Source organism: Mobula hypostoma, chromosome 7 (assembly GCF_963921235.1).
Source record: "Mobula hypostoma chromosome 7, sMobHyp1.1, whole genome shotgun sequence".
In the NCBI taxonomy this organism is placed as follows: domain Eukaryota; kingdom Metazoa; phylum Chordata; class Chondrichthyes; order Myliobatiformes; family Myliobatidae; genus Mobula; species Mobula hypostoma.
Window position 1 is genome coordinate 41,141,062 of NC_086103.1, and position 23,426 is coordinate 41,164,487.

At 40.2% G+C, this 23,426-nt stretch overlaps 1 protein-coding gene across 1 annotated transcript; it reads left to right on the forward strand.

Moving 5' to 3' along the window:
* The first annotated feature begins 1,136 nt into the window (after nt 1-1,136).
* On the forward strand, nt 1,137-22,910 carry slc25a48 (solute carrier family 25 member 48). The gene is made up of 7 exons (XM_063053316.1): nt 1,137-1,480; nt 1,808-1,851; nt 2,053-2,124; nt 2,216-2,471; nt 8,146-8,415; nt 17,853-17,986; nt 20,711-22,910. Exons 1-7 carry the CDS (start codon nt 1,435-1,437, stop codon nt 20,813-20,815), a joined length of 927 nt encoding a protein of 308 aa, XP_062909386.1. The 5' UTR covers nt 1,137-1,434; the 3' UTR covers nt 20,816-22,910.
* Nucleotides 22,911-23,426: the final 516 nt, after the last annotated feature.

A 23,426-nucleotide genomic window follows, 5' to 3' on the forward strand; every position in this document is an offset into this window, starting at 1 on the left:
AAGTGTCATTTTAAAAACTGAGGACAGGGATGAAGTGATCTTTCTTCCCTCGAGAGGTTCATGAGCACGGGAACTCTTTTCAATGAGGAACAATTGAAGCAATTTTTAATTTAATATTTTGAGGCCCTAGAACACAAGAACAAAAATCAAACTGTTGGAGGAACTTAGGGGTCAAGTACCATCTGTGGAGGCAAATGGACAAGTTGATGTTTCTGGTGGAGACCCTTCACTTGGGCTGAAGTGGACAGACTCTGGATCAGCATGGGGTTAAAGGTTACTAGGGTAGGTGGAAATGGTGAACTGAGGTCACAGTCTTACTGGGGGAGTGGAGAAACACCTGAAGCTATGCAGTCTATTCCCATTCAGCATATTTCCCCGTGATACACATGTATAATCACAGGGACATTTACCATTGCAATGATGCATTATCAGATATCATGTTTTGGAAAATACTGAGATTTCCTGGCAGAATTTCATTAATGCAACAATTGTTTATTATTTTATTCCAATGGTAGGTATGTTGTTTTCATATTAATTTGGAAAGCAAACAGTATGATTGAAGGGCCCTGATTAAAGGTCTCAGCTGCAAATGTCGACCATCTATTCCTCGCCGTAGGTGCTGCCTGACTGCTGAGTTCCTCCAGCATTTTGTGTGTGGTGCTGAAAAATCTCAGCAATCTCTTGTGAACATGGTTGAAAGAAGTCTTTTATACAGCTAGAATTTCCGGGCTGGCGCTTAGGGAAATCTTCGCTCTGCATTGGACTCTGCAGTAAAGTCCACCACCACAACTCCTGTGGTAGTTTTGCCTTCATCCTCAATCAGTGTAGCGAAAGAGCTGACGCCAGGGGATGTTCTTCAGGAATAGAATCGGACGCCATACATATCTAGACGCCTCGAAAACATTATCGCTGAATATCGGAGTTATTGATGCAAGTTCACGCCAGAAGATCAGATATTTCCTCCCTAAAAGCAATCAATGTGTTTGGAAGCTGGAGGGAAGGGGGGTATTAGTGGGTTTTGAGATAATACAGACAGCTGAAAGGAAGCAACGTGAACGCAAGCAGCGCTGATTTACAATCTGTGCGGCAAGCAGCCGCGGCGCTAAGCGACTCCTCCCTCGCTGCAGCTCCCATTGGCGTGTCCCACCGAGCCCTGCCCCGCTCACTGACCCCGGCTGGCAGCCACACAGGATTCCCGCCCCTCTCGGAAAGCAAAATATCCTCCTGATCACCGGGATGTTGTTTCCCAGTCAGAGGAGGCGGAGTCGGATTTCCACACACCGTCCGATCTTGATTTTGCACTAAGTTCCTCAAAAGTGAAGCTGAAAAGTGCAGAAGTGTGACTAAAGTCGGCGAATTTTATCCGATTTGTTTATCTAATCAGAACCCAGGGGCAAGTCGGTGCCAGGGTATCCTGCGTTCGCGAGCCTTTCAATGGGAAGCGTTCAGCTAGACGATTTCATCGCTGGATGGATCGGAGGTAGCAATACCTTTAAGTGTTCCCACTGTACATAGCAACTTCTGCCAACTTTTGTTCGAGTAAATTTACTATAAAGCAGCCTGCGGTACTTCGGTATCATCTTTCTTTGTCTGGTTTTGCGTTTCACATTCCATATAAGTGTAAAATAAATTTAAATCACCTTTATAAACTTGTTTATATTTATGTAGCGTTTTTAGGGCTTCGGGACGTCGAAAAGCGACCGCTTCACGGCCACTGAAGTACCATTGAAGTGTAATCTCCCTGGTACTGTAGTGGAAGAAAGTTTCTTTTTTATCGTGACTCAGTCGATTTTTATTTTCGTGGTAGGAGCGGCGAGTGTGATCGTTGGCCATCCCCTCGACACAGTAAAGGTATGTTTTTTTTACATTTGTATTTTCAACACCGTAGAGCGCTTTTGAACTGTGAAAAAAAACACTATCTTTGTATTTCACCAGGGCCTCTTTTTAAGTTGCTAAAAGGTCGACACTCGACATCCAAAGAACCGATCATGAAAGTACTTCACATGTTCCTGCCGAGTCTTCCCTTGCTTTTCAAAGTTAATTATTTTTCAGACTCGCCTGCAAGCTGGTCATGGTTACACTAACACAGTCCAATGTGCGCTGAAGATATTTAAAAACGAACACGTAAGTTTGCCTGTTTATCTCCAATTTACTGTTTTTTTTCTTAACGGACGATAAAAGAGGCGCGTTGATTATACCTTAAATCTCTTTCCAGATTGCTGGTTTCTTCAAAGGTCTGTCCTTTCCGTTAGCCAGCATCGCAGTGTACAACTCGGTGGCGCTCGGTGTCTATGGCAATGCTCAGAGGGTCATTTGTCATTATCGTTACGGTGAGGAGAGCCACCGAGGTCCGGCACTGACTGATGTGGCTGCTGCGAGTGCTGTGGTGGCTCTCGTCACGGTTGCAATCGGTGCTCCGGTAGATCTGGTCAAGATAAGGCTACAGATGCAAACACAGTCTGTAGGGTCAGGTAAGGTTTGCGATTTCACCGTCCCTCCGTTTGGGCCCAGTTTCTTGAACGAGCATGGCCACGTCTCTGCAATGTAGCCTGCTTGTGTAGTAGAGGTGCAAACGGTGTTCAGTATCGTCAGTTCTATTTGTCATATAGTACTTTTTAAATCCAATCCTGCCTTTCAAAAATAGCGTAAGGGAAAAACCTACCAGGATACAGAATAGTAATCTGATTCCATGTTTGAACTGTTGGTCTATATTTTTTCTCATTTGATATCTTTAAACCCGACGTTTCTTTATAATCACAAACAAGAGAAAATCTGCAGATACTGGAAATCCAAGCAACACACACAAAAAATGCTGGAGGAACTCTGCAGGCTAGGTAACATCTATGGAAAAGAGTAAACTGTTGACGTTACAGGCTGAGACCCTTCATCAGGACTGGAGAAAAGAAGATGAGAAGTCAGAGTTAGAAGGTGGGGGGAGGGGAGGAAGAAACACAAGGTGAAAGGTGAAACTGGGAGGGGGAGGGATGAAGTAAAGAGCTGGGAAGTTGGTGAAAGAGATTCAGAGCTGGAGAAGGGGGAGGTCTGATAGGAGGGGACAGAAGGCCATGGAAGAAAGAAAAGGGGAGAGGAGCGCCAGAGGGAGGTGACGGGCAGGTAAGAAGGTAAGGTGAGAGGGAAATGGGATTGGAGAATGGTGAAGTGGGGGCATCAACAGAAGTTTGAAAAATCAATGTTCATGTCATCGGGTGACATGAACATTAAGTGGGGCCTCATCGCGACAGTACAGGAGGCCATGGGCTGACATGTCAGAATAGAAATGGGAAGGTGACCACTGTGAAATCCTACTTTTTCTGGCAGACAGAGCATAGGTACTGGGTGAAATGGTCTCCCAATCTATGTTGGGTCTCACTGATATAGAGGAGGCCACACTGGGAGCACCGTACACAGTATATGACCCCAACAGACTCACAGGTGAAGTGTCACATCACTTGGAAGGGCCCTGAATGGTAGTGAGGGAGGTGGTGTAGGGGTAGCTGTAGCACATGTTCCGCTTGCAAGGATAAGTGCCAGGAGGGAGATCAGTGGAGACAGATAAATGGACAAGGGAGTTGCATAGGGTGTGATTCCTGTTGAAAACCGAAAGTGGAGGGAGGGGAAGGTGTGCTTGGTGGTGGGATTCCGTTGGAGATAGTGGAAGTTACAGAGAGTTATGTGCTGGATACGGAGGCTAACAGGGTAGTAGGTGAGGACAGGAGGAACCATATCCCTGGTGGGGAGGTGGGAGGATGGGGTGAAGGCGGACATGCACAAAATGGAAGAGATGGCATTGGTGGATGAAGGGAAGCCTGTTTCTTTGAAGAAGGAGGACATCTTTGTACTGGAATGAAAAGCCTCAGCGTGAGAGCAGATGTGGGGGAGAAGGATGAATTGACAGAAGGGGATGCCATTTTTACAAGTAACAGGGTGGGAAGAGTAGCTGTGAGGGTCGGTGGGTTTATAATAGACATCCTCATTCTCCAGAGATGGAGACAGAAAGATCGAGAAAGGGGAGGGAGGTGTCGGAAATGGACCAGGTAAATTTGAGGGCATGGTGGAAGTTGGAGGCAAAGTTGAAGTTGATGAGCTCTGCATGGGTGCAGGAAGCAGCACCAATGCAGTCACTAATGTAGGAAAAATTGGGGGGTGATACCAGTGCAGGCTTGGAACGTACACTGGTTCCAAGGAAAGCATAGTTGGGACCCATGTGAGTGCCCATGGCTACACCTTTTGTTTGACAGAATAGGAGGAGCTGAGGAAGAAATTATTGAAATTGAAGACAAGTTCTGCGAGATGGAGGAGAGTGGTGGTGGAGGGGAACTGGTTGGGTCTGGTGTTCAGAAAGAAACTGTCATAGTCCAGATCGGGTTCCCTTTAAATTTACTTTGTTTGTGTTACGATCCGGACTGTTGACTCCCTGTTTCCCTTTGGTTCCCTGTTTTCCCGTGTCCCTTGGGCTTAGTGATTGGAGGCAATTTACTCCTGGCTGAACCGGCAGTTTATAAGTCTTTGGCTTTCAGTAATTTGGTGCGAGAGCATTAATAAAGTCACCAAAAGTACTGCGAGCCAATGTCATCTGGCTGGAGCAAGCCTAGTCTCCTCCCGAAGCAAGTGCTAGCAAGCCGCCTTCCCTTGTCAGTATGGGTCAGTCAAAGTTAACCCGCTGGGGTGAGTCAAGAGCTCGCCGCGGCTTGGAGTGTACTTGAGCCCAGTTATAGTTCTGTCCAATCATTGTGTGGTCTCCGTATCCATGTCATGCCTCTAAAAGGGGTCCCAGCCCTGTACCCTGGAAGGGTCCTGACCCTGTGTCAAGAAGAGTCCCGACTCCGTCCTGTGTCTAAGGAGGATTCCTGGCTCTATGCTTTAGAGTAGCCATAGTCATAGTCATACTTTATTGATCCCGAGGGAAATTGGTTTTTGTTACAGTTGCACCATAAATAATAAACAGTAATAAAACCATAAATAGTTAAATAGTAATATGTAAATTATACCAGGAAATATGCCTGTGTCTGAGTCTGTCCCGTGAATAAGAAGAGCTCCTGGCTCTGGAGGCTTCAAGTATCAAGTCCTGGCTCTGGAGGTTCCAAGTATCAAGTCCTGGCTCTGGAGGTTCCAAGTATCAAGCATCAAGTCCTGGCTCTGGAGGTTCCAAGTATCAAGTCCTGGTCTGGAGGTTCCAAGTATCAAGTCCTGGTCTGGAGGTTCCAAGTATCAAGCATCAAGTCCTGGCTCTGGAGGTTCCAAGTATCAAGTCCTGGCTCTGGAGGTTCCAAGTATCAAGTCCTGGTCTGGAGGTTCCAAGTATCAAGCATCAAGTCCTGGCTCTGGAGGTTCCAAGTATCAAGCATCAAGTCCTGGCTCTGGAGGTTCCAAGTATCAAGTATCAAGTCCTGGCTCTGGAGGTTCCAAGTATCAAGCCCATGTCTGAGTCCCGAGTTCCATGTCCCATCCCTAAGCCCAAGTCTGTGTTCCTGTCCCTGCTCCTAGTCTGTGTCCTGTCCATGTGTCTTGTCCTGTAGCCTAGCCACGTCTTGTCTTCGCCTGGATCTGGGGTCCGAGCCCGAGTCATGACCCAGGCTCCGGGTTCCTGTCCAGTCTCTGGCTCGGAGTCCTTGTCCAGGTTCCTAGTTCCTAGTTCCTAGTTCCTTGACCTGATCCCACCTTGCGAGTCTTAGCCTTAGCACAGTCTCTGTGTCCCGGCCTTAGTCCAGGGCCTGTTCCTTGTCCATTATACTATTTCCCACTTCTGCTTTGCTCTCCTTGCAAGGAGCAATAAACTCAATTTAGTTTACCTCACATGGTGTTTTCGTGTCTTGCATTTGGGTCTGCCATCAAGGCCCACCCCCCCCCCCCATTGTGACAGAAACAGAGAGCTTTGAGGCCTTCCTGGTGGGGAATGAAGGTGTACAGGGACTGGACATCCATAGTGAAAAATAAGATGATTGTGGCCAGAGAACTTGGATTCATTGAAAAGATCAAGAGCATGTGAAGTGTCACTGATACAGGTAGGAAGAGATTTAACCGGGGGGATAAAACTGAGTTGAGGTATGCAGATACGAGTTCAGTGGGGCAGGAACAAGCAGAAATAATGGGTCTACCTGGACAGGCAGGCTTATGGATCTTGCCACCTTATTTTGAATTGTCATCTTTTTATTTCCTGAAGTCATGTATCATGAGACTTGTTTGTAAATAAAGTGCACACCATGAGTTGTAGGAATGCAAAGGAATTTGAAATAATTATCTTTCCAATGGCATCATCTGAGCACCATATGCACATGTACTATACAAGTACGTCATATTGCAGAGGTGTTCCTATGCTTTCTGTGACATTCTGAAAGGTAGGTGCTGGACTTGAGTAATTAAATAATTATTTTCAGAAGGAAATTTTAATTAAAATGCTACAGATTGATAATTTAAGTTTTTGTTATTATTAGACATCTCACTTTCTTTCTCCCCATTGTCTTTACCTCCTTGCCTACATCTGCATTATTTTAAGTACGTTTTCTTAGGCATACTTTTAAAAATGTTATGTACTGCAATCTTTTGCAAGCCACTTCACAAGTCTGGAGACGTTAGATTCTTATCACAGACATCACCCTTCTTCTGCTGTGTCTCTTATTTAGAGTTTTTTAATGGCTGTCTGCCTATGCCAATCTTTTGCAGGTGTGTCTGTATGGTACGATACTGCAAGTTAGGCATACATAGTCAGAAGCGCGGAATGAGCAATACAGAAGGGGACCATTTGGTTTTTCAGGTCTTTGCTGGCTGTTTGGAAGTACTATCTAATACATTGATCCCATTTTCCCGACCTTTCTATTCAAGGTTGAAAATATTTATCTAGCCTCTTTGAAAATTACTTTGAATTATCTCCAAAAGTTGGTGCCTTAACTGTAGAGCACAGGAATAAGCCCCTCAATCCAAAAATGTTGTGCCAAGCCAATTAAGTTAGTAATCAAATAGCCAACTAATAATGACTACATTCTTCCATTTCCTCATATTAATGTGCCTATCTAAACTTCTCTTAAAAGTCCCTTATGTATTTGCTTCTCCCACCAGCCAAGGCAGTGGATTACAATCTTCATTGTAAATAACTTCAGTATCTTCTAAGTACTTTAGTCAAAGTTTTAATAGCCTTTTTGCCACTGGAAGCAGCTTCTCTTGATTTGTCCAAATAAAAGAGTTTGTTCAATTTATTAGTCTGGGTAATCCTGAGGTCCATTATCCATTCCACTGGTTGTGTTTGTAGGCCATGTGGGACCACTGAAATTTGGCCATGAAGCCCTGTGTCATTGATTTGAAATATCAGAGAGGGAAGCAGCCAACCTACTGAACTCTGCTGTACAGTGACGCTAGTCCCATACAGTGACTACAGCACCTCTCCCTCCCAAACTTGTGTCTCTGTTCCCTTGAAAGTGCAGAGCAACAGGCATATTGTCCATCCCTACCTCCAAGTTACCATCCAAGTTAAAATCCATCGTGAGTTTGAAGGTTATTGCTATATCTTCGTTGTTACTACATTAAAATCCTCAATTCCCTTTGGATGCTGGAAACACGCCTACTGGATTCAAAGGTAACCATGCTTAAAAAGGTTACAATCAGATTACATTTTTAACCAGAGGGTGGTGAATCTGTGGAATTCTTTGCCACAGAGGGCTGTGGAGGTCAAGTCACTGGATATATTTAAAGCAGCGGTTGGTAGGTTTTTGATTAACTAAGGGGAGAAAACTGGAGAATTCAGGTTGAGTGGGATAGTAAATCAGCCATGATTGAATGGTGGATCAAATAGCTTGATTCTTCTCCTATGCCTTATCAGAATCAGAAATCAGAATGAGGTTTAATATCTCTGGCATATATCATGATATTTGTTAACAGTGTCAGTTGTACAATGCAATACATGATAAATATAGAGTAAGAAACAAATGAATTACAGTAAATATATATATATTTTTAAATAGTTAACTTTAAAATTAGTAGTGTAAAAACAGAAAAAAAAAGTGAGGTAGTGAGGCTATAAGTAGTTGTAGGGACTGATTTTTCTGTGTCTAGATTTTACTATGCTGTCTCCTGCAGCTTTTTACTTTTGATAATTTTTATTTTGGGATGTTAACAATGATTATGAATTGCTAAATATTTTTTACACTTCTACAGCTAAATTAAGTTTGGTTGGTGCTGGTTCCATTCACTCGCTTGCACTGAATAATCAGCCTCTGTACAGGGGGCCCGTGCACTGCATTAGCAGAATCCTGCAGAAAGAAGGAATTGCTGGACTGTACCGAGGGGTCGGAGCCATGTATCTCAGGGATATTCCAGGATACTGTTTGTATTTTGTTCCCTACATGTTGCTGTGTAACTGGATGATGCCTGAGGGGAATACAACACCTAATCTATATTCTGTGTTGCTGGCCGGTGGTGTGGCAGGTAAGATTACTTTAAATCTAAGAACATGCATAGTAACTGTTTTGAGGAAGAGAGTTGAGGAAGCAGGGTTTGGGCTCCCATCTTTGAGTCATTGTGTAGTATTATTATCAGAATAGGAATCTCTTGTTACTTTCAATTTACGGTATCAATAAGTTTTAAAGCAAGATTTCTAAGTTCTGCAGGAAAAAGCATGCATCAAAACAACACATCCATGGTCTCACACAGGTTTCATTTCAAAGGACAATTCATATTCAGACAAGCATATTATAAGAAACAGTACGCGCAGATTTGCCCTGAGATGGGGATGGGCAGCAGTAACCAGTGATGGCTGATGACATATTACTGTTGGAGTTGGACACTCAGGCAGGGACTGTCATCATTGTGACGGCTCACCGTTACATTGTGAGGACTTAGTAACACGAACAGAATCAGACCATCTTAAATGAAACAAATTGTTACAATCCAATTCCAAGACAAGTAGGGATAGACAGAATAAGTAATGCCAGAAAAAGCTGTTCAGCCTCTAGTTCAGACCTGTACTGATTCTCAAGTCAGTATGTTGTTAGAACATTGTAATGGCAGCCCCAACCAATGGTATGTATAGGTAAGCTTGTGATACAATGGAGGACTGTGCTTCAGTTTCCTGAAGTCATGATGCACAAATGGGGTTACCTCTTGCAATTAGCTGATGGTTTTCAAATACATTTCTGTGGCATAACACATAATAACATTGCATTATGGAATATAATTTCTAATCCAAGATGTTTGGTATGGTGAGCTTACACCTGGATAAAAGTGCATTTAGGCTACCTAAACCCATTTAATTTCTGCTGCCTGTAAGAAAGAAAACAGTTTTTAACTTAGTTCTGTTGGGTTCTTAAGATCATACTCCATCCTTGGGCAGAAAATCCATCAAATGACCAGACTAACTGAGTTTTTTTTTACTGTGCACAATATACACATTGTGTACTGTGTTCCTTTAATGTTTGTACATATTATTCCTCAAAGTAATAGCTGCTAATTGTGAGAAACCCTGGGGTATTTTGCCTTTAATCCTGTCAGACATGGTTAATTTTGGATCTACAGATTAGATACTGAAGTGTTGTTCTCTTCTAATCTGTTTTAATATTCTTGAATTAATTCCATTTTATTTGTATATTTATTAAGCAGGAGTGAAAGGAAGCCTTTAATTCGTCCAGTTTTGAGCACTGTCTTGTGTTTTCATGAAAAGCAATCAGACTTCAATGTTTTTCAGGTATACATTGATACAGATTAGATAGTACCCAGGTGTTAGTGACACGAATAATATATGCTTTTGACACACTAGCAGGTTTTCCGAAAATATAATTCCTCGTTGAGTATTTCTTCTGGTTACATTTCTGCAGTATATCCAGCGGAAGAAAATTGTAGTTATCTATATACAGTATAGTTACATTTCCATTGTAGGTGATACAAAATGAGATACTTTATACTTTATTGTCACCAAACAATTGATACTAGAGCGTACAATCATCACAGTGATATTTGATTCTGCTCTTCGTGCTCCCTGGAGTACAAAGCGATAGTAAATATTAAAAATTTAAATTATAAATCATAAATAGAAAATAGAAAAGGGAAAGTAAGGTCAAAAAATTTTCGGAATTGAAACCAGATGCGTAAGGTATGTTTAACTATCGGGTTGCAAACCTGCTTATACTGTTTCAAATCGGAAGGAAGAGAAGATCCTAATATAGAGCACAGCCTTGAACAGATTGTAATTCCAATACTACCCATTTAGGAATGGATAGTGTATCTTGGTCAAGTAACCAAAATTTCATGTGTCGAATATTAATTGCCCAGTAATAAAATCTAAAGTTGGGTAATGCCGAGCCTCCATCTCTCTTAGCTTTCTGTAGATGTATTTTACCCAACCTCGGGTTTTTATTTTGCCAAATAAATGAAGAGATTTTAGAGTCTACTTTATCAAAAAAGGATTTTGGAACAAAAATTGGTAATGCCTGAAATATATATAAAAATTTTGGCAGAATAAACATCTTAGCAGCATTAATACGACCAGTCAAAGTTAAATAAAGTGGAGACCATTTAAAGAAAAGTTGTGTGATATGGTCAATTAAGGGTAAATAATTAGCCTTAAATAGATCCTTATGTTTACAGGTAATTTTAATCCCAAGATATGAAAAATGATTATTAACCAATCTAAACGGCAGGATCTGATATAAGGGAACTTGCTTATTAATAGGGAAAAGTTCACTCTTATTAAGATTTAATTTGTATCCTGAACAAAAGACTAAACTGGGCTAATAAATCTAGAGCTGCTGGGATAGATTTTTGAGGATTGGAAATATATAAGAGTAAGTCATCAGCATAAAGTGATACTTTATGAGACTTTAACCCATGAGTTATACCAATAATGTTAGGAGATTCTCGAATAGCAATTGCTAGTGGTTATCAAATAATAAAGGGCTAAGAGGACACCCTTGTCTGGTACCTCGAAATAGAGGAAAAAGAGAGTTTTGAGTATTACTACAAACTGACGCCATAGGAGAATGGTATAACATTTAATCCAGGATACAAATTTCGGGCTGAAGTTAAACTTTTCAAGCACCTTAAATAAATAGGGCCATTCAACCCTGTTAAAGGCTTTTTTCAGCGTCTAGGAAAATGACACATTCAGGATCGGTTTGTGACGGGGTATAGACAATATTTAAAAGTGTACGAATATTATAAAAAGAATAGCGATTCTTAATAAAACCAGTTTGATCTTCCGAAATAATATAAAGAAGTGCTTTTTCTAGTCTATTTGCTAATAATTTTGAAAAAATCTTGGAGTCAACATTTAACAAGGATATTGGTCTATAAGATGCATATTGAGTGGGGTCTTTATCCTTCTTTAATATTAAAGAAATCAATGCTCTATAAAAAGGATTCTGATAGTTGACCAAGTTTTAGTGAGACCTCCAGAACCCTGGATAACCAGGGGACTAATGAGGATGCAAAAGATTGTAAAAATTCCACGTAAGCCCATCAGGGCCAGGAGCTTTCCCTGAGTTCATAAAAAAAATAACATTCTTAATCTCATCAGTAGTAAAGTAAGTTTCTAACATAGAGCATATATCATGTGGTATCTTAGGGAAGTCTAGGTTATCTAAAAAGTCACACATATGTTTAGAATCTCATGGAGATTGTGATTGATATAAAGAGGAATAAAAATCAAAGGAGGATTGATTAATCTCAGCTTGATCAAATGTCAGTTGATCTTTTGGATTATAAATCTGATTAATTTGAAATTTAATGGAGTTAGTCTTCAACTGATTAGCCAATAGTTTACCAACTTTGACACTATGTATATAAAATTCACTTCTTGTCTTCATTAATTGATTTGCAATAGAGGATGAAAGTAATAAACTGTGTTCCATTTGAAGTTCAGTTCTTTGTTTATACAGCTTCTCAGAAGGAGCTGTAGCATATTTCTTATCTATTTCCTTAATCTTGTCCACGAGAACCAGCTCCTCCTCCTTCAACCTCTTCCTCAAAGCAGCAGAGTACGAAATAATCTGGCCATGAATATAAGCTTTGAAGGTATCCCAAAGGGTGTTCATGGATATATCCTCTGTACTGTTAATTGTAAAAAAAAATCAATCTGTTCATTCATGAAGTTAACAAAGTCCAAGTCCTGAAGCAACAGCGAATTAAAACGCCATTGTCTATAGTTATGAGCATTGGCCAATAATTTAATAGAAAGCTTAAGTGGAGCATGATCCGAAATGGTTATAGAGTCATATTCACATTTAATTACTGAAGAAATAAAATGAGAGTCAATGAAAAAAATAATCAATTCTTGAGTAAGAGTGATGAACATGTGAGGCAGGTCCGGATATTTGGAGGGTACGGCCCAGATCCGGGTCAGGATCCGTTTAGCAGTCTTATCACAGTTGGAAAGAAGCTGTTTCCAAATCTGGCCGTACGAGTCTTCAAGCTCCTGAGCTTTCTCCCGGAGGGAAGAGGGAGGAAAAGTGTGTTGGCTGAGTAGGTCGTGTCCTTGATTATCCTAGCAGCACTGCTCTGACAGTGTGCGGTATAAAGTGAGTCCAAGGATGGAAGATTGGTTTATGTGATGTGCTGGGCTGTGTTCACGATCTTCTGCAGCTTCTTCCGGTCTTGGACAGGACAACTTCCATACCAGGTTGTGATGCACCCCAGAAGAATGCTTTCTATGGTGCATCTATAAAAATTAGTGAGGATTTTAGGGGACAGGCCAAATTTCCTCAGCTTCCTCAGGAAGTAAAGGCGCTGGTGGGCCTTCTTGACAGTGGACTCTACTTGGTTGGACCAAGTCAGGTCATTTGTGATATTGACCCCGAGGAGCTTAAAGCTTTTGACCTGTTCCACTTGCGCACCACCGACGTAAATGGGGTCGTGCGGTCCGCTGCTCCTTCTGAAGTCAACAACCAATTCCTTCGTCTTGCTGACATTGAGGGATAGGTTATTGTCTTCGCACCATGCCACCAGGTTCTTAATTTCCTCATGTACTCAAACTCATCATTACCTGAGATATGGCCTACAATTGTGGTGTCATCAGGAAACTTATATATTGAGTTCAGTGGAAACTTGGCTACACAATCATGGATGTACAGTGAGTACAGCAGGGGGCTGAGCACACAGCCTTGTGCGGCAAGATCAATACCATGCAGCTACTTGCAGACTACTGGATTAACAATTTTATTTGAAGTAGACATGACTGGTTCCTTAAGATCATTATATTCTGGGGTGAGAGTATGGATAAGCTCCCACTATCTATTAAATGCTCCCAATGGCAAGCTCCTCAAATAGCCTCTGACAACCAAGTCCAGCTCCCGGCCTTCATGTCTGTCTAAGCTATTGAGCCCAGTGGCCCATTTCTACTGACAGGAGAAGAGGCAAAGGTGGGTTACTGGTGCTTCAAAACCAGTCATTTTGGGCAGATGGGGTTCGTCAGCCGTGGTTGGCAGCTCATCTAAAAGGAAAACTCTGATCTCCAACCTCTGCAGCCTTGTGTCTATGCCCAGTCATGGGGAAGGCTTCAGGAGTAAACCCCAAGGAAGGATCTGCAGCTGGTCCCGAAGGCCCTTATGCTCAGTTCAATACTGACTGGCAACTCCTGCAACATCGCTGGTGCCAAACTGTATCAGTCTCTGCTATTTCTTTGGACTCACCTGCTGTATGGAGAGGGGGAGCCTGCCATATGGGCATGAGTGTGTTCTCCATATTGTACTGCCCTGGCTTGCATTTTGTGTGAGCAGCTGGGACCCCCAACAAATGGAGGCCTCAGGCAGGACATCAGTCTGTATGGCTACACTTGAGGGCTAATGTGTATTATTTACACCTGCACATCTCTTAGCAACTAAACTACTTCATCATTACCAGCAGAGCAGTACCATATCCTGTCAGTTAGAAAATACTGAGATAACTTGGAGAGTTTTTTTTCCCACAGACCCTCAGAACAAAATAGGCATAAAAACATTTTCATTGAATAGTGACTTAGGCCATTTACTGGTGAGTTTCCAATATACAGTATTTTAAATTCCCTGCAGTGCTTAAGTTAGAACATCAGATGAATGTTAACCGAGTAATTAAATTTATAATTGTATTTAGTTGAAACTGTTTTCCCATGTTAAATAAATATTAATAAACCAGAAGCTACCTAAGAGGTTACATCTTATTAAATAGTTCTCTGTTACCTTATGTCATAAGTTTCAAGTACTCACCGTTTGCCACCATTTCTCAGTAACCAATTAAGAGTCTTGTGTAACAGTTTCTGAAACTGAAGTGAAATTTTTTAAGTGCTTAGAATTGTTAAGTGCTCTTGGAAACATATCAATGGCAAATCATGCGTCTATATTTAACATTGCAATGAATTTCCAAAAGGGTACGACCTGAGGAGAGGAAACAGTCAGCCTGGAGACGACAATACGGTAGTCTTGCTCTCCAATTGCAAAGAATAAAATTACCGTGAAATTGTGGTATTCTAGACACAATAGATTTGGCAGATACTGGAAATCTTAAGTAACACGCACAAAGTAATGGAAGAACTCAGCATGTCTGGCAGCATCTATGGAGGGGAATAAACAGTAAACAAACAGAAGGCCAGGGAGTGGGGCTGAGGAGGGGAGAAAAGGGTCTGCCATGATAGAATGGCAGAGCAGACTCAATGGGCCAAATGGCCTAATTCAGCTCCTATGTCTTATGGTCTTATGGTCTTATGTTTGGGCCGAGACCTTTCAGTTCTCAAAAAGGAAGGGGGAAGAAGTGAGAACTAAATGATTACAGAAGTGGAAGGAAATGGTGGGTGGGTAGGTGGGGGAGGGGGGTTGAACTTGCAAGCTGGGAGGTGAGAGATGGAAGAGGTAAAGGGCTGAAGATGAAGGAATCTGTTTGTAGAGGACAGTGGGCCATGGGAGAGAGGGAGGAAGGAGAGGTGCCAGAAGGAGTTGATGGACAAGTGAGGTGAAGAGAAGAGGTAAGAGGGAAGCCAGAGTAGAGAATGTAAAAAGAGAGAAGTGATATTCTAAAATAACTTTAATCTTCCAGATACTCTAGAATATCACTCCTCTCTTATTCCATTCCCCATTCTGGCTCTGCTCTGGATTTCCTAGTAATCACTCAGGGACAATCTTCCCTATCTGTGTTTGAAGGAAAGAAGGTAATATTTTTGATTCCCTTTTGAAGCAGGCATACTGATTGGCCAACTTGTGGAAAATACACTTTCATGCCACTACAAATGATGCCTCCATACCCAGTCCCTCTGCTACCTACCCAGCTGCATCCCTGCCTCATCTGAGGGAAGAAAGTTAACCAATTAGGGGTGAAAACCTGGTAGCTCCCTGAACAGGCAGGAGATCTGTGATTCAGGTCTTGTGTTGAGCTTGCACTGGATTTCACATCTCTGGCAGGGGTCTCTGTGGGAACACCTTTGCCAACATTGAAAATATCAGAAAGGCATAAAAAATAAAATCAAGGAATACTCAGATCTAGTTCCACAACATAGGTAGATCTTGCCAGTACCATTACCACCTTTATAATAGCATTAAAATGACACAGAGCAGAATGGTAATACCCAAAATGCACACTGACAGGGGAACTCTTGCAAAGAGTTAGCTGAGGCACGATGTGCCAAATGACACCCTTCTGTGCGGTACCATTCTGTGATGTTTTTAACCATGTTTTATAACATGGACTATTTCTGATAGCAGATTGATTGTGTATTTCATCTTCGGGGAGAAATAAGTCACACTGCTCCACTTTTCAACGTTAGGTGATGACCAACAAAGGACTGAATGGAAATCTATAGTTTTTTTCATTACTGAGCAGTAATTCGATTGGTAAATGTGATTGTGTGAAAGTACATTGAGTGTTGAGTCCTTCCAAGCTTAGCTGCCAGTTTGTCAAGTCAACAAATGCATTTGTATTCAAGTGCTGATTAGAACTCTTTAATTCTGGTCGCTACAAGTATCTTTATTTTGTTAATGCTTACATTTATATACAATTGAACAATGGCGATAACTATAAAATTATTCTCAACCTTGAAAATCAGTCATACTTATTTGAGTTTTGTTGGTATGACATTGTCCTTTGCTTTCATTTCTGTGTCGGTTATCCATTCCTATTTAACACATGCAGTGAAAACGAATGACCATTTATTTTCTCAGTACTTAAGGTTTCCAGTGGTCCTTTCATGTTGTTTTATGCTTATGGTCCCATTTTATCATTGCTTCATACACCAGATATCGTGCTGATTATTAAGGGGAGGGGTGGGGTATTATTTTCACCATGGCTCCCCTGACATATTCAAGCATTAAAAAAAAGCGTCAAGTCTGATTACTGGTCTTTACCAAAGTAGCGCTCTTCTGCTGGGTTGGGCAATAGTAAGTTTGAATTAGATTTATTGAAATCAGTGACAACATTTGGAGAGTTGCAAGTGTCTGAGTACTCAGGATTGAATTCAGATTGAAAAAAGTAATCCCGAAATAGTCAAAGGAAATATGTAACAGGTAAATTAGAAACCAAAAGTGAAAGTTAGTTTTACCATTTAGATTATGTCCTTTGGAGCTCACTTCAAATATTAACCCATCTCTCCAAATCTTTTTTGATGAGTTCAGAATCAATCTTACCTTTAAGTCCCATATAGTAGAATGTGCTATTGATTCCTTCTATGGATGCAAGCATGGAGGTTTTCTACTTTAGCGAAGAATTAGAGAGCTATTGATCTCACGAGTTCCATTCATCAACTTATAAAGTATTGTGAAATCTGGGGATGGATGGCGGGGATGGGGGGGAGGTGGTGGTATTGAATTCTCTCCATTGTTTCCATTCACTTTAATATAATTTCATTTGTAATAACAGTTGATAATTATATTGGCGGATGCCATTTTATGTCTTCTCTGGTGAAGTATTATGTGTAGCGTAAAATATGTTTTTATCCATTAAGGAAACTATTCTCTTTCTTGCAAGGAATTATTTGAGATTATTTGAGTTTCATAATTTGAATATTTGACCAACACCTTCTGCATATCTGTAATGGAATCACAGTACAGTCCACAATAGTTCCAGAACAGCCATTCTTCCAAGTGTGAATATTAAATCAAAAGGTTCAGAAAATGGCGTTGATCAAATCATTCTATATAATATGAAGTGGAAGTTTTTTATGTTACTTATAGGAAATGGACCACAAAATGAAACAACAACACCATGACTGTCAATAAAATTGTTCACTTCTTAAGGCACATAAGTTCAGTCCCAAGGTACAGAGCACCTAATAGCCTACAAAGACATGACACCTTGATGGTGTAAGCAGATGTAGTGATCAACTCATCCATGACGGAACCCATCAGAAAAAAAAATGCTTTTCTCCTTTAGTTAAATAGAAACTGAAAATACCAGGAATACTCAACTTTACAAACTTGTCAAACCACATTAAACCCGAAATGCCATCAACTAAAACATTAATTCTGTTCCTCTCTGTAGCTGCTGCCTAATTTTTAGATGTTTGTGATTTTAGTGTGTAAGTTGACCACCAGTGCAGTGAACCTCTTTTCAATCCATTCCTTGCCAATTATTTGGTCTCATTCTGCAACCAACTCAACTGATGACCTTGATGATTACAATTTGTTTTATGCCTCTTTGTATCTGCTAACTTGCAACAGCAGCAATGATGTGAGTCAGTGACCCATGAATCAGTAAGTGGGAGACATCAACAAGAGAAAGCCACCAAAATATAGTACATGTGATTGATTTTAAAAGTAAAATTTAATGAGTTCTTCCGGTTACATCTTCCTTGTGTGGTCACCAACTGCTAATCCTGTGATAGAATACAGAATATTAAATGGACTGTCATTTATGTAAAGCTGAATGTTATAGCTACTTTATGAATATTGATGTTTGAACTTGTGATTTTTTTTTAGGAACGATTTCATGGGGTACTGCAACTCCCATGGATGTTGTCAAAAGTCGTCTTCAGGCTGATGGAGTTAACGAAAGAAGGTACAAGGGAATATTACACTGTATTCAACAGAGTTACCAAAAGGAAGGGTTAAATGTAAGTAAAAGAAATGCAGTAAATAGAGCTCACAGCTATAGATCTTTTTGGAGTGAAATATTTCTTAATACAGGTAAAATATGAGGTATATTCAGGATGGAATTAAATTGTCCTGTGTGATTACTAGATTATTTTATCAATATCAGTAGGGCTTAAGTACATTGGATCTAAGCTGTGGTCCAGTCATTTGAATGCTAGTAAGTTTTTAAGTCTTGAACATAGAGCCTTCTCTGCTGGGTAAGTGCTGAAGAGAGAAAATAAAATCAAAAAGCATCTCATCTGAAGGTATAAGGTCTCATTGTAGCTCTAAACGATGTTGGTGAGACTGTACTTGCAAAACTGTGTGCAATTCTGCTTGCCGGGTATAGAAAGGATGTCATTATGCTGGAAAGGATGCAGAAAAGTTTCAATGTCAGAGTACAGGCTTCTAAAGAGTAGTCATGATATGGGATACAAATTACAATGGGAGACAGAAAAAGCATGTAAAAAGGGCAGCGATGGTCATGGGGCATTTCAATATGCAGGTGGATTTGGAAAATTAGATTGGTGTTACATCCCAAGGGATGTTCAACCCAGATAAGTGTGAAGTAGTTGGTTTGGTAGGTTAAATTTGAAGACAGAATATAATACTAATGGTAAGACTCTTGACAGTGTGGACGATCAGCGAATCCCTCAACTTGAATGATCGCAATACTACTACTTAGAGGTTCAGAAAATCATGAGGGGATATATATAAAGTGAATGGTCACAGAGGGCATATGTTTAAAGTGAATGGGGGAAGTTTGTAAAGGAATCAGAGGAGCTATCATTGTCACACAGAAGGTGATGACCATATGGAACAAGGTGCCAGAGGAGGTTTCGATTTTAAAGAGGTTTATGGATAGGAAATGTTTGGAAGAATATGGGTCAAAAGCAGGGAAGTGGGACCAGCTCAGGTAGGCAACTTAGTCACCATGAGTTTGCTGGCTCAAGGCTTGTATTGTACTGTATAATTCTATGACTAAGGTCACAGCTTAGACTAGAATCTGTGTTTTCCCAAGACACACTCGCAGACAAATTCTAAATCAGTAGTTTAGAAGTTGGAGTTCACTTTACTGTTTGGTCCAGTGTAATGCATGCACTCACTCAGGTAACCCATTGCCTTGCTAAACAAAGCCCAGTGAACACAATCTGATGGGAATACTTTAATGCCTGTCCTGCATGATGCAATAAAATGTTACTGCAGCTATTGTAGACTCACAGGGGCTGTGTCTCTGCTACCCTGAACAGTGGCATTGAAGCCAACTCTTAAAGACACACCTGGCAAACAAAGTGTAAAAGCTTCCTTGGAGAGGATAAGGAGGTGATGGAGATGGGAAGCAAAGGCAGTGCTCATCCCCCAACCCCCACCCCCCTTGACATGACATGATGGTGTGGTCCTTGCTGCAACATGGGATACAAATTCATCAAGGACTCACTGATCCCAGATACTCCAATGCTTCTTGTGAACAGAAATGGGGTATAGTATAAGGCAGCAGGTGATCATTACCTGTTCATTGAGGGGTTTGCTGTTTAATTTTTAACTGCAACAGTTCATTCCTTTGAGGTATCTGCGCATTGAATGATCTTTAGATGTGGGCCTGGAATTGACAAATCTCATTTGCAAAGAGGTAAATTGCACCCAGAAAGGAACATGATTGCTGGTCAACCGGAAAACTACCACTCGAGCATTTTAATACGTTCCTCTTCACTCCGCAATTTCCATCAGCGTCACGGTATCATTTTATATAAATTACACAAGAAAAATATTCAGTACATAAGGGCTCCAACTTTGGGAAATTACTGCTCTTATTTTGTAATTGTTTCGAATAAAGGGAGGTAAATAAACTCTTTAAAACAAATATTTGCATCAAATCTGTTGGCCTAGTTCAAGGATCAGTGATAGATGTTCACTTCACCCCATGTTGGTCATGACTGTGATTGCTGTTACTTTTTAAGGGAACTGGAAGACTTATCATGCATTTCCATCTGAGCTCCACTGTCAGGTTTTGTCAACGAAAGGGAAGGGATAAACAAAATTTGTGAGAATTCTTCCCAGAGAGGAGGATTTTTACAATAATAAGAGTGTAGTACATTTACAACAGAGATAGTCAATCAAAATCTAGTGGCACATTTTGATTTGGCATAAGCTGGACCAGATAATATAATATATAATTGAGATGGCATGGTAATGTAGTTAACATTATGCTGTTACAGCACGAGCAGCTTGGGTTGATTTCCACTGCTGTCTGTAAGGAGTTTGTACGTTCTCCATACAACAGCTCGGATTTCCTTGGGTGTTCCGGTTTCCTCCCACATTCCAAAGACGTGTGTGTTAGTAGGTTAACTGGTCATGTGAGTGTGATTGGGTGCCATGAGCTCATTGGGCCAGAGGGGCCTGTTACCATGCTGTATCTCAAACTAAGAAAATAAGTATGAGGAATTTAGTAGCCAAGCAATAAAGCTGTATTGCAGGTTCTCATGTGACGCAGCTTCGTCACAGCTGTAAGTCCAGTCCCCAGCTTTCTGTCACAGACTTCATTATGGAGAAGGTTTATTGCTAATTCTTGTGTTTGAGGATATTACAAACATCAGCAACCAAAACAAATACTGATATCACTGAAAATAATTAAATGAACAGGATGTATGCATATAAAACAATTATCATGTATGGGAATTTATTACTATTGTTTGTTTGCTTACTAGGTATTTTTTAAAGGAGCAGCTGTGAATGCTGTTCGTGGATTCCCAATGAGTGCAGCCATGTTTCTGGGATATGAATTCACACTGAAAATCCTACGAAGTCAATAAGCAGAATGTAATGTTTCTTTCCTGACATTCGTCAAAATTATCCAGTTGCATCATTCTTCGCCTCAACCAACAATTGGTTAGATATATGAGCAAAATTATTCTGTTATCTCCTATGTTCCTGATGTCAACACTCTTGACAGAAATACTTACTATTGGACAACACTGAAATTCTCCCGGATGGTGGTGTATTTCAAAATTTATATGCAGTGTTCCCTGGGAAGTCAAACAACTGAACTTCAACCAACAAACTTCTGGTTTTCCACTGACATGCTGTGTATTCAAGTAAAAGATATTTGACTAAATATGAAATAGGAAAAAAATTCAGAAGCTAGTTTGAAGTATTAAGGGTGGAGGTAGTGGATGAGGAAAAAGTGCCATTGGTTTGCAGGAGGATATATTTTTCAGCAGAATAGCCTGAGGGAACTTCATAAAATCATACTGCTCAGGATTATTCTGTTGGTCCTCTGCAGCTCTTTAAATGAGCAACCCAGTTAATTCCACTATCCTGCTCTTTCCCCATTCCCTGACTTTTTTTTCATATATTGTACAACTATTTACCAAATGTATAATTAGCTGAAAAACCTTCATGGATGATCAATGAAAGGGGAATCTTCAGACTCTTTGCAGATTCAGATTCAGTTTTAGTTTATTGTTTTATACACCAGGATGTCTTGTTCGTGTGAAGTTTATGGTGTAAAGAACGTAATAAATGCAACACTATGTACAGTATTGAGCGCAGAACAACAGAATGGTGCAAAGAAAATGCAATCTAAAGTAGTGCAAAAAGAAATGCTAAAGTGGGGGTTCCCAACCTGGGGTCCCCTCAGTTAATGATAATCCTCCATGGCATAAAAAGGTAGTGAACCCCAGTGCTAAAATGACAATAGCTGAATAACTAAGAGTAACAATTAATAGACCAAGGGAAGTGGGATGTGAGAGAGGTGATTTGTTTGGAAATCTGTTCTTGGAATTGGTCTAGGCTTTCAAGCTAATTTGTCATTTGTGTACACCACAGACTAGTTGTGGCTGATGACTTTGGATGGAACCAACTCCCTGACATACTAAGCCAATACATTTTGTTTTGCTAATTTGAGTTTAAATGGGTGCACAGGCACTGCACAGAAGCCCAATTTTATTCTATTGTGTGACAAGCCACTTTCTGCTGCCAAGTAATTAGTACATCATTGTTTCCATGTGCTAAAATGCAATTGTGGGTATTTGGAGATAGGGTTGCTATTTCTGAAATAGAGAAGTTATTAATCACAGGAAGTTATTTTTATCTATATTCTATTCTGGAGCACAAGTCAAAGGCCACTGTGATTATGTTAACTTATGTATTTTGTTCACAGCTAATTATGATGAACCATAAGAAAAAAGAATGAGATTATTTAAATATATTCGGGTGAAATATGTCTACAAGGCCAAATGTGAATCAAAACAGGTTCCAAAGTGAATAGTATCGCTACAAACCTGAAGATTCTCATATTTATTCATAGCCTTACAAGACATTAAACAAAACTTTTCATTTCACTGTTTTAATTGCTGTTTTCGGAAGTATTTAGATTATTCTTTGATCTATGACCAAGTATTTTAAATGAGCAGATAAAATGTTTCTATCAAATTATTTCATCCATTGTAAATTAGATACCATGTATCTGTTTTGTAGAATAGAGGCAATAATACTGCTTGTTACAGGCCAGAGGAGGATGTAGTGAACCTTCTGTGTGGAAGGTGTGACTTAATCTGTCATGTATTATTTTTCTGATTGCAATTTTAATTTCTTTTTCATATTGTTATCTATAGGTTGTGCATAAAATTGCACATGGCATTATGATCCTAAATGACAAACATTTAATCAGTCTACTGCGTCATTATTCACATCCACGGTCAAATGAAAAGGGAGCAACACAGCTGCTGATTGCCACTACATTAAAAACCAATGTGCTGGAGCACATTCAGTTGGCTACGGTCATGACTGTAGGATATGCATTTGGTTTGATCAGGGTCATTGTGAGCAAAATGCCATGTGTAATTAAATTATAAAAGTGATAAGCAATAAAGAACAATTTAGCCAAAAACATTATTATCCTGTTTGTTCATTGGGCTATCAGTTTCTTTATTTTACTTTTAACATTTACAGGCAAAAATGTATAATCTTGTGAAATGTTGAGAATAATGCACTTATAGTGACAGGCAACTTCAGTTCCAAGATTATTTTTAAAACGTCATGCAATATCTGTTACAAAATGTTTTTGTGTATACCAGCTGACATTGCAATTCCCAATGCTTTTGTCACAGATAATTTGTTTCTGTTTTACAGTTAAAAGAGTGATTTCTTAAGATGCAGCAGTGTACGGTTATAGAACATGAAATTTTAACAATGCCACTTTTCATCTGTTTTCATATCTACATTGAACTCTTTTTTTGCCTTCCATTCATCCATCTGGGCTTTGGTCTTTCTGGTTCTTCATACTCACAAAAGGTGAATGCTTACAACTTTACTGAAGTTCCTTGAACTCTTCCATTTTAAAACTTAAAGCCACATTTCACAAGTAGCTGTCCGATTAATATATCAGAAGCTTTCTCAGTTATGTTGCCTTCAAAAGCTGTT

Excerpts from the sequence above, each read along its gene's own strand:
- slc25a48 (XM_063053316.1), top strand. The coding sequence starts at position 1,435 with ATGGGAAGCGTTCAGCTAGACGATTTCATCGCTGGATGGATCGGAG. Across the intron at positions 1,481-1,807 it reads CATCGCTGGATGGATCGGAG|GAGCGGCGAGTGTGATCGTT; the intron begins GTAGCAATACCT and ends TTTTCGTGGTAG. Across the intron at positions 8,416-17,852 it reads GCTGGCCGGTGGTGTGGCAG|GAACGATTTCATGGGGTACT; the intron begins GTAAGATTACTT and ends ATTTTTTTTTAG.